A 13,784-nucleotide genomic window follows, 5' to 3' on the forward strand; every position below is an offset into this window, starting at 1 on the left:
AATAAATAGATAATTTTAAATAGACGCCTGTATAATTCAGTTAATGTCCAATCTCACATAATCGTTACTAAAAAGTGAAAATTATCTGAAACGTTAATTTTTTTCTATAAATCACTCCCGAAGGGTACTCTCAAATTAAAGTTATTAATGAGTCAAGGAAGAAAAAAAGTTCAGCGCTGGATGTATTTGATAAATTACGATAATAAAATGATTGCCAGTTAGTCAGTATATATATAATGCGAAAAGAATTGTCGAAAATATTTGATTGCGTAAACAAAATTAAATAAGTCGACAACCTCTCTTCTTTTTAGCATAGCACACGAGTAGTGTTTACAAACAAATGAATATTTAAAGTGTATGTGTTTGAAAATATAAAATAAACCTCATTATGTACAGTATAATGAGATTAAATTGTAGTATGACTATGAGTTGACTATGGATGCATTGGAACTGAATATCAGAGATTTATCTTTTTTATTTATTAGTGTAAATGAATAAATACATTCGTTGTATATTGTCAAAATTAATTAACAAAGTGTTATATTCGAATGTTTAATAACAGCGCAACGCACAGCATATGACTTAAATAAATTTACATGTTTTTTTTTTCAGAGTAAAATGCATGCTGCTATAAATGCAATTACTTGTCATTCGTTTAAATTATTATTTACGCGAATTTATTGAGTTTTTTCTTAACTGTTAAAGTTTTTATCTTATCACAATTTTATATTATCATGGAATTAAATCACCGAACTTTTTTACACAATTCCAATCAATCACCACCAAGATGATACTACAACAAACTAAGGATGGTCATCGGTTCTACGGTCCCAGGGCTTGTAGGACCGGACTTGCATTTTTTTGTGGCGCAGTAGGACCGACTGACCAGGTCTTCATATAATAAATGATTTTAAAATTTTTTATTTGCAAAGGTCTTTTTACAGGACTGAAAGACCGCAGTCCTACACCAAGACGGACCGGTCTGTCTTTTTAAGGTATAAGACAGTAGGACCACGGTCTTTTAGGACCGATGACCATCTTTACAACAAACTTCATAATATACAGGGCGCTCAGTCATCGCGGAATCAGGTAAAAACTTACATTATCAGATTCGGAATTGTAGTTTTTGAGTTATGCAATGTTGTGATATTTATGCAATTTACTAAAATTCAAAGCTGAATGTTTAATTAAACATTTCGGTGATAATTTTCCCTTTTATGCTTAATCTTGCTATCGTTAGTATGTATTTCATTTAATTTGTTGCTTGATACCGGTAATTGTATATTTATTGCGTATTAATAATGATATAATGCATTCATATTTTTGTGCTTTATTTATTGTAGTGGAGATAAATACTTGGAATTATTTTTTTTAAAAAAAAAAAATTCCAATTTGTTTGTTGCAAAATGAATTAAATTTGGTGTAAAGAAAATGTTGATCCACGTTTTACATCCTATGTTATTTTAATAAAAAATTAATTTCGAATTAATCCCAAAGCTACATACCGGTCGAACGTCCTATGAATATAATAAGAAATGTTATGTCTCGTAAAACAAAATAATAATTTTTTTTTTTTTAGTAACATGCGTTGTTATTATAAAATTTAAACGATCATTTTTGGATAGTTTCTTAATAAAATTTATTTAAATTATAAATTATTTTTCTATTTTAATATAAATTTCAATATATAAATAATTTTTAATAAGAATTTTTATTAAAAGTGAGGGTAATAAGCAAAATTAGGATTATTATTTACTATATACTTATTGTATAGTATGAAGTGGCACAATCTGACCGATGATCAAATGGCCTCAATCGAAAACAGCACGCTATTGCCTAAAGATAAGTGTTTTACTATATAGACTCTCACGATCACACTATTAAATCAGTCACGAGCTATTTATAGTTTATTTAAGTATAAAATCAAACTTCAAACACATAAGTACATAGTCATGACTCATGAGGGCAAAATACGCTTCTGCTTTCAAACTCAGAATAAAAGTAAATATGTTTTGTGTCGCGTTTTTGTGTATTATGTTTAAAGACTCACTTTTTTATATTCGCTTTCACTTATTAACAATGGCCTCTTCAGTAGAAAACAGTTCTCAGTTCGAAAGTTGCGTTTATAATAAATTAAAATCAATGAAATTATGTGTTTCTCGTACTAGGTGAGTTATATTATATCTCTTAAGATTGATAGTCATATATACCTGAAGTTACGCTGCCACTAGGTAATAAGGCGGCAGAGAACTGGAAGCGCTTCGTGCCCTATAGATTATTTGTCGGGTAATAGTTTAGTGAACGTCCTTCTCTGCTTAGCCTTATTATTCGAAAGCTTTTATGGTTGTGGTGAATAGGGTGTATGGTTTGTAGTAACTTGAAACCGATCTCAGGTTATTGCATCCTCATGGTAATGATGTTTACTTATTTTTATTTTACTTGTTATAGGGGCTCGTATGGAGATAATGGCATCGATATTTTTGCTCCATTAAAAGAACATATCCTCTTGGTTCAGTGTAAGAATTATACCACCGCAAAAGTGGGAATAAACGAAATCAGAGAATTTGAAGGAGCCAACTCTTTTGAATATTTCAATGTAGTGTTTTCATTACTAAATTATATTTTCATAGGTATAACAAGGACCATAGTCACCATACATACCTTAGGAGTCTTTGTTACATCCATTGAGAATGGATACACCACTTTACGCAATATAAGATTCTTTTGACTGATATTCACAATCTAAGCGGACTACCCCCTATGAGAGAGTGCTGTTGAGAACATGTTAGAGACTATTTTGAGGAAGTTAGAAAAAACGAAGGAGAGAAGAAAATAAAATACAAAAAGATTATTTGGCTAGACAGATGGATAAAGGAGCAGGACAGACGGATTTACAGTCAAAATATTATCTGCTTTTTTTAGGTATAATAACATCATGTATAATATTTTTCATTCCGGATAGGTATTCGCATTAATAATCAATCAGTTTTAAGTTTAAATTATTGAGTCCAAGTGTAAATATGAAATTTTTATAACAATAATAAAATCCCCATTGATCAACAAGTTGAAAATTTCTTTAAATCTAAATATCCTTTATATTCGCCATTAATGTTAAAACATAATTTTACAAATTATCAAATGTCTTCCATAACAATTCTTTTAATAATGAGTTATTGACACGACTTTATTTTCATTACCTATTAAAATTCATATAATAAGCTTATCTATTGAAGCTTCTATAAAGTTATATGAGCCAATCGCAAGTCAATTATGAGCTCTAACGTGTTTATTGATCTAAATCATATAACCACATAAAAAAGTAGGATACAGTTTTGTAGTATTGACTAAAATAATCGTATAACTTTTATATAGACAGAGTAAGTTGGAATTCCTCGTCTTTTTTAGATATTAAATATTTAAATATTAATATTTTATCATTAAATGATGATATAAATTATACATTTGGTTCGCATTGAAATTCGTGGTATTTTACAGATCGTCGAATTTCTACAGGATTCGAAATTATTTTTGTTCTGAGTCACGTGAAATATTGATATATGACGTGCCGGCAAGAGATTTAGTGATGAAAGTGTTAGAACCTCTTGGATGTATTAAAAAGTTTAGTATGAAGAAGCAACATAAATAACAATCAATGCAGGCCAAAATTCAATTCAAAGAAAAACGGTTAAAAAATGTATCAGCGGTCTAGTTTTTCAAGTCAATGATAGTACATATTACGGTGATTTGCGGCAAACAAAAATTATCAGAGCCCAACTAACATAACCATCTAAACTAAGTAAATAAGGGAAGAAGATCTAATTAGAGGCTATATCAGTCTTATGTAATGCGCCTGGCTTCAGAATCGACGTCAGTACAACCTACTCGATTATACAGTATTCATTAAACCTAAACGAAACCGACCCAAGAATACTGGCAAGCTTTAAAGTATTATTATTAGGGGAAGAAAAAATAAACTAACATTAGTACTAATTGCATGAAAACTCTTCCGACCTTTAATCAACTTAGTTTTGTTAGCACCTGGATTCGAAGTAGTATAGTGCTAGCCGGAATTGACATATCAGTATTAAGAATCATGTGATGCATACCCTATTTGTTTCAATTTTTTTTTTTCACATGCAAATGCGACAAGACCATTATTAAATCATAGATAAGACCAATAGTTTTTTTACCATTTTTTTAGTCATCAAAGAATCAGCAGTGTTTCACTATACAATGAGTAATATTTCACATGATCAAGATCAATCGCTAGTTATTCTTTCAAACTCAGTACAGTACATTGCGCTAAACAATTGAAGATTTTAACATTTCAGCTCCCAACCATTGTTTGCAGACTTTCATGTGATTTCAAAAATATATATATAACTACTAGACGATATGGAATATGAAAAATTATTAAATACTTGTAAATATAATTTTTATTAAATCCGTTCAGTAAAAAAAAAAAAGTAATTTATAATAAATATAAATATAAATTACATTTTAAATCAATTTGATTGATTCAAAACATTAATAAAATTAATAAACATTAATACTACTTCCTTATTCATCAGATTTATTATTATTAAAAAAAATTCGTTCACGCCACTAATAAAAACATGCCCTTCTTTAAAAAAAAATTCAAAACCATAGTTCTATGATTTTTATAAAGTAACAGGTGATGGTGCTTTTTTACTTTCTTCTAATTGTTTTAATTTTTTTTCTTTCCCTCCAAAACTAATTAGAAAATTATATATTAGCATCATTTCAATATAAAAAATAAAATACAAAATAAAACGATTGAAATTATAATTACGTACTGATAATAATCTAAATAACGATACCCTTGTAATAATTGTGCACCTTCATTTGTGAAATGACATGCAAACAGTAATGGGTTAGCAGGTCTTACTTTAACAGCGAAACGCATAAATGTAGCGGAATATATAAGCATAGCTTTAAGAAAAATAAAAATAAAATAAAAATAAAAATAAACAATTAAAATTAGTAAATCGAACGATGATGATAATGATCACAAATAAATAAATAAATAAATAAACTTCAATTATAAGTACCGATTGTCATTTTTGGTGATATAATTTCAGGATCTTTTCGAGAATCAGCTATAGCAGCTAAAGGAAGTCCCCAGTTCGCAACTATTCAAAATTTCAGTACGATCAGTGAAAAATATATTAAATGAAATTTGAAAACATAAAGACATACCCGGTCCCCAGAAATGCTTCATTAATTGAATTAAAGAACATAATTGAAAGTTAGTCATAGAGTCATAATAATAATTAAACATCACGATCGCACTTCAATATTAAAATGTATAAATAATTACCGTGCTAAAAAAAATAAAAAAAAAATTAAAATCAATACAAATATAAATTTTATTCATACAATTTTTAAAATAATTATTGGACCATTACCTCATGAGATAATCCCGGAACTCCTTACTTTTGATTTTTTGAAAGACGAAACCAACATAAGAAGTCATATTTAACGTATTTAATGTAATATTATTACAAGTTAATTAAACTAAAGTAATTATTTCTATAAAATAATATATGCGAACTAAAAGACTAGTACCAAAAAATATATCGGGATAAAAATTAAAAGCGTTTATATAACAAAAAAAAAAAAATTTGTACATCAGGTGATCCGATCTAAATAAAGTGGATCAACTGCAGATAACTGCCAACTGCCAAGAGACAAACATTTGTGGCGTATTAATCTTAATTATAATAGAAGATCATTACCCATATGACATAAACATTAGGCTATTAACGAACTTTAACGGGTTAGTAACTTACGGATCTAAAGTAAATAGAGTCGTACAATAATCTTAAACCGTTAAATCTAAAATTGTAATGTTAAACCTTGAAATAGTATTTTCTATATGACCATTATGAGTACTAGCCAAAAAAAAAGGCTGGCTTACAGTATTTAAAGCTGGTGAAAATAATTTTAGCAGCCCTTCTGTATGCACTATTTTTTCTTATTATTACTTTATATCACGTGATTTTAATAAAGTAAACTTTCGCCCCTTTTCATTCAATATATGTGAAACATAATCTGTCCAGGAGGTAGTTCATCTCCCCCCTGTTCTTCTTTATTTTTCCAATCAAGGTGGCAACACCCTGTTTCCGCAAGGAACAGTCGTGTTTTGGTTATCAGTTTAGCAAACTACTTTCGGTTCTAGTATGTGGTGAAACTCGATTCATTTTGTGAATTAAAAATAAAAAAAATATATGTGAAACATAAAGTTGTCCCTGGCGCTGATTCCTCGTCTTGCATTAAATATTATAGATTTTTCGTTTATAATATAGTATTATATTTAGTTAAAACAAGAAAAATTGTTGAGCATTATGACATACCTATAAAGTAAATTTTTACTATATTTACTGCATTTTTTTACATAACGAATTAATGAAGTAAATAATACGCTTCTCATTTTTTTCAGAAATCGTAAAATGTAATAAAATTCAACATTCATATTCTCTCCAACTGAAACCTACTCACCCAAATAGAAAAAAATAAATTAATTTATGCTGAGAATTTACTGCCTTGTACCTAATATAACTTTTATGTGTCTCTTTAAGACCGATCATATACAACTGTTTACTACTTTCATAATTCTCAAAACACTTAAAAATGTATAATTCTGATTTAGAAAAATTATATTAGTTTCATAAAAAAAATAAACAAAATAACTACTTTTACTAACCTATTGGTTATATACCGGAGAGTCAAACTCATCTCAAACAAATCCTGAACAACTAAGTATTTTAATATTTTAAAATTTATCTTCTTGTAGCATTAACGAATATTAATTAAACAAATGTTCTGATGTCACTGTTTGTCCTTAATAACTTCAATCATATAGAGATGGATCCTGGAAACTGTTTGTATAGAGGTGATATCTTTGATAACCAAAGGTAAATCTGCAGAGCGTGTTTGCGGTAAAATGCTATATGGCTGAATATCTATCATATGGGCGTCTCGATGTTTAGAATAATCTTGGCGACTCGTGATGTCGAATAATCACACTCTACGAACTAATAAATTAATTAAATTACGCTCAAAAAGCTAACTACCTACTAACTATATATAATTATATTGTAATTATTAAATATACTAACCTCAGTTAACACGACTGAAAACCTGTGACTGCGATTCAGAACGTTCGTATTTTTTTTCCAATGATCTTTGTATATCATCTTTTACCAACAACAAATAAAAGAGAGAGTTTCTTCTTTTAATTACTTGGGTGGGATGGAAAATATCAACAAACACATGCAGCATCTGATTATCATCAATTGGAGTTATGTATCGAAATAACAAAATATCGTGAGCCGTGAGGTATATAAAAAGCAACGGATATTATATGTACTCTTGAACAACAAAGACATAAACGCAAAAATTATGGACTTTAACTATAATCATGCATTGCACGTGATTATTTTGATTCCGGTTAGAATTAAATTTCAGTCAATTTCAAATTTAAACATTTGTCGAATTGCGGTACTATAGCTTCAGTCGAACCATTATCTTAAACTTTCTGACTAGTTGTCTTATTTATAGACTTTTATTTTGTGAATTCTACCTGCAGACTTGTTATTTAATACAGAAAATTATGATTACTATATATCCAAATAAGAGAGGTCAAAGTCGTCAGCTAATTTCTGTGTAATATATCAAATACCCAGATACAATTTAATTGTCTATAGATTCTTAAAATGTTGTAATTCTAGCGACATAATTAACCATGCACAATATCTCTTTGTCGCACAAAATACCCCTCGGGTATCATTCACTCAAAACAGGTTTTTTGTAAAATACTATGAGCATTTGATTTCATATGATTATGCTTATGAAGTCAGCCAAGTTTACAAACTTCAAAAACTTGTCAAAATAGCTGTAATCGTTGTAATTTCCTAAATCTGTTTTTAAATCTTAAAGATATCATCTAATTGCACCTCGTTTTTTTAATATTTCTGTGGTCTATCGCCAAATTAGTTAATAATTAATAACTGACATTTAAATTAAATGCCATTAATCGTATAGTTGCTCAATAACAATTTCGTACTTACGCAGAAATTAGTAATTTAATATTCATTCATTTAGAATCTGTTATTGGTTTCATTATTGGAATATATTTTTAATTTCTCTCTTAATTCATGAATTAATTTAATTGACGTCAAAAAGTTCGTTTAATTAATTGATATTAATTCAAAAATAAATCTTCTTTATTACGCAAATAAACCATTCTATTACGGCAAGAAATTATTTTCTTTGTTAATTACTAATTTGGCTTACGTTACGATCATTATTTTTTTTTTTTTTAAAAAAAAAATAATGCAAAAAAAAAAAAATTGAATTGTTGTCGATCTTATTTTATTTTACATTTTATATATTCGGGCCCGGCCCGAGGCAGATATGAAAACGATTTGTTATTCAAATTATTATTTGAATGAACTTTTAATGAATCAGTAACCCATGAAAATTAGATTATAAAATTTTTTTCTTTTTTTTTTCTTTTTTTTTTTTTACATCAATGCTCATATAATAATTACAGACGAGTCGGGGTTTGTTTCTTTATTGAAAATGTATTGTTTCATTTCACTATCTTAATGGCGGGATCTATATCTCATGCAACGAAAACTTGAAGTAACCCAGACAATTACAGTACTGCAAAAATTCCCAGTCCGGAGCATAAATAATGTTTCAGCACTGCTTTATAGTTCTATTGAAAAGAAGACTAAATTTGAAGCATCCAATTATTTTTTTTTTTATTTTTTTATTGAAAAAAAAATTAGATCTTCACATGGAACTTTTAAGTAGGCGTTATTATGGACCCTTACATATGTTTATTGAAACTCTATATAGTATGCAGGTTAATTGTTAAAAAGTTGATAATGTATTAATCCAATTATTCGTGCAAGAAAAAAAAAAATTTCTTTTATAAATCTTTATTAGTAAATTTTATTGACTTCAATTCTTTCATTCATACTATTTTCGCAAATGTGAGACTATAAAAAAAAAAATGTTCAATTTTTTTTTTTTTTTTAAGCCAATTTGCCTATAATTTTTATATTGCAGATCCTTTCTTTTTAATATACGACAAAACATCCACTATTAATTAACATTACTAGAACGTGCGTACTTTTTTGTTAATACCATGACTTGAAATTTCTTTTTTTAAAAAAGAAAATGCGGGATAAAAAAAAGAAGAAATGGAATGAAAGAGATTTGGCGCGAAAAAACAATGCACCACTTTACCTAATATTTACCGACACATGAAATATACCTGCCAGAGCGGCAGATTTGTAATAATTAATATAGTGTTATTCAATAAAACATTCCGAATATAAATATGCGTTTTTTGTTTATCTCTTCAGAATAACATTTCAAAATTACAATTTTCATCATCTTTTTATTACAATTAAACTTTATTATTAAAATTTATTCTTGAGAATAATTATAATTACGATGTATTTCAGTATTCTTTTCAATCGGAAACATTAAAAGTATTAGAAGAAGTGAAATCAAAATCTACCTCTCTCTATCCCACAATTATTACATGAAAGAAAGTACAAAAACTATGATAATGACTAAGTAAAAGAAAGATTTCTGATTCATGAAAAAAATTTTAAGATGAATAGCAAAAACTTTACCAATAAAAGTATCTATCCCCCGCATATATACACATCCGTAACTATCTATTACTACATCTGTTACATAAAGATATAACCAAAATATGATCAAATCAGAGTAAAGAGAGGAAAACAGAGGGAAGATGAGAGGAGTAATAGATGTAATAAAGAGTAATATACCAGTGAAAATGCAAAAGAAATAGCCCCTAAAATAAATGACATTAATTATTAATGAGAATGAGAGACATGAAACTAAAATAGGTACTAATAAATAAACCTATTTATTACCTTAATCTTTGTGTTAAATTCATAAATTTCAATGACTGATTTCCATAGAATATCTAGATAATATAATTCACTTTGTAATGAAAACTTAATCATTTATATTATAATCGCACGTTGTTCTCTTTCATACCTCGTGAATTCCCCGCTTTAAAGCTGATTGCAGTTTCAAACTATCGGTTATATGATAGTAATATTTAATTAATCTTGTAATCATTCTCATTTTTCATGAATCGGAAGAAATAATGCAGTCATATCGGTTGGCCTCCCATGTTGAATAAAAAAGGATGTGTTTTGACAAAACCTCTTCTGACACCTTTAACGTTTCCGACTGAAGAGAATATTGTATTTACGCGTAATTTTTCATTAATTCTCAAGAACAAAATTATAAATGCTTAATTGTATAAAAAAGGAATCGAGGATCTCTGATGTTCTTAACTTGATATTTATAAAAATTTTTTATATTTGTTATATTATTTTTACTTGTTAATCAAACAAGTCATTATATAAATATAAAGCCTTAGTAATAAAACTTTAATACAATTATAGAATTATAGAAAATAACCAAAAAAGAGCATTATCATAGTACTTTGTTGTCATTGTGTGAATAAGCAAACAAACAAGACCTTTTATTTTTACAGATTAATAACGAATGAGTGTATTGCATAAAATTATTTTTTAGTTTTGGCTGAATCATATGCAATAGCATTATAACCATTCATACTTATGAATAAAATTATTTTGGCGTTTAAAAAGTTTTTCTTTCATCCTCCTTTCACAGCTTTCTACTCAGTAAATTGTAATTCACAAAGTATAATATATCCAATTGTTTCAGATAATATTTATATTTGTTTTTATAAAAGTTCGAATTAAATGGACGAATTCTTTTTTCGCGAATAAAATTGAAGCAGGCAGACTTTCTGATTGAATTTTAAGTTTAAACTAAACAATAATGGTTATTTCAATTCCCGATAAGTTTATATTGCTACAGATTTTGCGCTTTTATAGACCATATATATTGAAAAAGAAAAATCAAAATCTTCTTGATCTACACTTTCAAAATTCCTAAAAAACTTTTTTTCTTTAAAAATCAAGTTGTAACGTCACGTATTTGTGATCAACTGAGGCGGGCAAACTACGCTAATATATTAATGGATAAGGTAACTTCCTTATTAATTTTCCTTTCTAGGTAAATAATTAGTTACCTATTGATAAAGCTGGTTAATTCGTACATTATTTTAATTGATATTTAAGCATTGACCCAGACCATTTCATTATATGTACTTTAAAATATACTTATTTATTATATTCTATTGATTATTTCCTTATTGATTTATATTATTTCATTATACTATCATCAGCTTATAGCGTATTTAAGTTGAATAAATTTTATTTATTTATTTAGATTTATTATTCATATATATTTGGATTTTCTTTTTATTTATTCTTTTATTAAACATAAAAGTAAACCATTATTCTTCTATTACTAAATAATCTGATCAATCAAAGAAAAAGAGATTCCGAGAAGAGATTCGAAGATTATTACATAAAATCAAAGACGAGAAATCAGGAAGCTGATCTTTTTACGCCCACTTTTGTTATTTTAAATTAAAGTTTATTTTATATCATTTAATCATTCGTTGGAAAAAAAAAATTGACTTTGTTTTCATAATTCTTCTTTTTTTGTGCAACAACAATAATTCGTACTTTATTATGAAATATTTCTTTGATGGATAAGATCTCATATCCTCGGATATAATTCCTCATTGGATGCGTTCAGTCGTTCACTACAGGTTAGCATAAGTTTGACAAAACCTTAAATTCTTTAATTGGTAAGTTAATGACTTAAATACGAGTTCTATATTTAAAGAACAATATTAGGTAAACAAAGAATTATATGATGTAACAATCTATTAATGAATCGGTACGTATTTCAATAATAGATGAAAGTTGTTTATTCATTTTAGAAAAAGTTCAATGAGAAAAAATACCCTTCTAAAACGCCAAGCTGATTTAATATTTTATTTCCATAAATATTAATAGATTCATTTGTTCGCTATTACAAAAGCACAAGAACTCTTTTTTTTTCTAAATTAAAGCTGGAAAAGCCAGCTCCGACTATTTTCTAGAATTACAGCTTTTTATTTAAGATTATAAATGGTCAAAGTTGTTTATTTGGCGTAAAATTAATTTCATGTACGATCCGTGTCAACTTGACATCATATCTTGTAAAAAGCCTTTTTCATTGCTTTTTCTTGGCTGATAATCTTTTAGATTAGATGATATTGTCATACGCGTGATTAACCAATTACTAAATTTTTCTCGTGATTGATAGGGACTTATAATTACGCTCGGTAAGAGAATCTATCATTATATCATACTTAATTTAATACTTTTGTTGAATGTCAGAATTGTCAAAGCCACTCAAAGGCATACACGATGTCACCTTATGATTAAAACTTCTCAAATATATATATCTGATATATATAATATCGCGTGCACACAGTTGTGATATGATTATAAAAGTCCCAAATATGTGTTGCACTACTTTATTTATTTTATTACTAAAAGAGTGGTAGAACCCAGACTATTACAAATAAAAGAAGAAAAAATTTCAAAGAAAAAGCTTAAACCTAATATGTGTGTATAGAACTTTGTTCTTCATTCCCTACGGAACCTCACCCTTCGATCAATTCTATTTGATAAAGTAGGACTACGCTAATTAATCAAATGGGATATGTGTTGCACTACATATATTTCAATCGTTTTATTGGAACAAGCAATAAGATCACGTGATTAGGTAGTACTACAAAATGTCACGAGCTACTAATAAATAGTCGGATAATTTTATTTTTCCGGATATCCGGTTTTTATCCGGATTTGACCCGAAATAAAATTTTAAAAAAGGTTTTAATCTAAAATTCGATTTTGATTTCTAGGGATCGATAACCATCATCCGAATATAATAAAATATATCAAACCGTATAACCTAAGATATATAGTCTTAGTTATACTTCGGAATGTTTTAAGTGGGATAATTGGACTAGGAAAAATTGAAGCATTGAAAATCAAGTGAAATATTCAAGTAGTAGGACCCAGAAATATATATATAGGGGTCAGGTGATGAAAAAAATTTTTTACTATGAGCTGTACGCATTTTTTCAGGGCCGGAATTATGATAATGCCAGTCGGTTACTATAATGGGAAATAAAATTCTGACTGGAATTATCAAAAATTATCTAAAAAAGGTAAGATTTTCATGATTTTTTTAGTTCAAAATACGCAAACTCAAACCTGACTCTTTTATATATATTTCTGGGTCCTACTGTAGTTATCAACCATAATTATATAATAATGAGATTATTAGATATGCATGGATTAAATAGATATCATACAAAAGACGAGAACGTGTTTCTTATCTAGAGAATAATTCTGGTTCTTTCCGCTTGAGCCGATGATAATTTCCGAAAGATTTTTAAATCCATCGATATCGATGCACGTGCACGTAAATCAATTCAAAATTAATATGAAACATAAAATATCAAAAAGAATATTTTAAAATTTACACATACAAAATTTGTAATAATGAACAAATAATGTATTAAAATTTCATCTTAAAATTATCAACAATTTGCGAGATATTATGGAATCATTGCGGATTCCCGATCTGTTAATAATATCATTTATAGAACTTTTCCGAGTATAAGAAAAAAATTACAATAAGATTTCTATATAAATAATGTCCCGTAATTGTCAAGAATTTGTTGAGTAACAAAATGGAAAAAAGGGTTCTCATGGAGAAATATTCAGATTTAATGATGACTTTCAGCAGCCATGACTTGATTG

At 27.7% G+C, this 13,784-nt stretch overlaps 2 protein-coding genes across 2 annotated transcripts; one reads left to right on the top strand and one right to left on the bottom strand.

The window, feature by feature from the left end:
* Positions 1 to 2,079: 2,079 nt before the first annotated feature.
* Positions 2,080 to 2,728, top strand: OCT59_007968 (uncharacterized protein; the record flags this gene model as incomplete). Its single annotated transcript, XM_066142151.1, has 3 exons — positions 2,080 to 2,168; positions 2,449 to 2,516; positions 2,631 to 2,728. 3 exons carry the CDS (start codon positions 2,080 to 2,082, stop codon positions 2,726 to 2,728), a joined length of 255 nt encoding a protein of 84 aa, XP_065999058.1.
* Positions 2,729 to 4,415: 1,687 nt separating this feature from the next.
* On the bottom strand, positions 4,416 to 5,589 carry OCT59_007969 (pyruvate transporter mpc1). Its single transcript, XM_066142152.1, has 6 exons — positions 5,430 to 5,589; positions 5,342 to 5,345; positions 5,221 to 5,236; positions 5,073 to 5,153; positions 4,818 to 4,953; positions 4,416 to 4,734 (listed from the first exon to the last, which is right to left on the bottom strand). The coding sequence occupies exons 1-6, from the start codon at positions 5,495 to 5,497 to the stop codon at positions 4,662 to 4,664; spliced, it is 378 nt and encodes a 125-aa protein (XP_065999059.1). The 5' UTR covers positions 5,498 to 5,589; the 3' UTR covers positions 4,416 to 4,661.
* Positions 5,590 to 13,784: the final 8,195 nt, after the last annotated feature.

The sequence above is a fragment of the Rhizophagus irregularis genome, chromosome 16 (assembly GCF_026210795.1).
Source record: "Rhizophagus irregularis chromosome 16, complete sequence".
In the NCBI taxonomy this organism is placed as follows: Eukaryota; Fungi; Glomeromycota; class Glomeromycetes; order Glomerales; family Glomeraceae; genus Rhizophagus; species Rhizophagus irregularis.

What these genes read in the sequence shown, in the direction of transcription:
- OCT59_007969 (XM_066142152.1), bottom strand. Translation starts at nt 5,497, where the DNA reads ATGACTTCTTATGTTGGTTTCGTCTTTCAAAAAATCAAAAGTAAGGAG. An exon ending in ATCACCAAAAATGACAATCG is followed by an intron (nt 4,954 to 5,072) that starts GTACTTATAATT and finishes TTTTTCTTAAAG; the next exon opens with CTATGCTTATATATTCCGCT. An exon ending in CGTTATTTAGATTATTATCA is followed by an intron (nt 4,735 to 4,817) that starts GTACGTAATTAT and finishes TTTTCTAATTAG; the next exon opens with TTTTGGAGGGAAAGAAAAAA.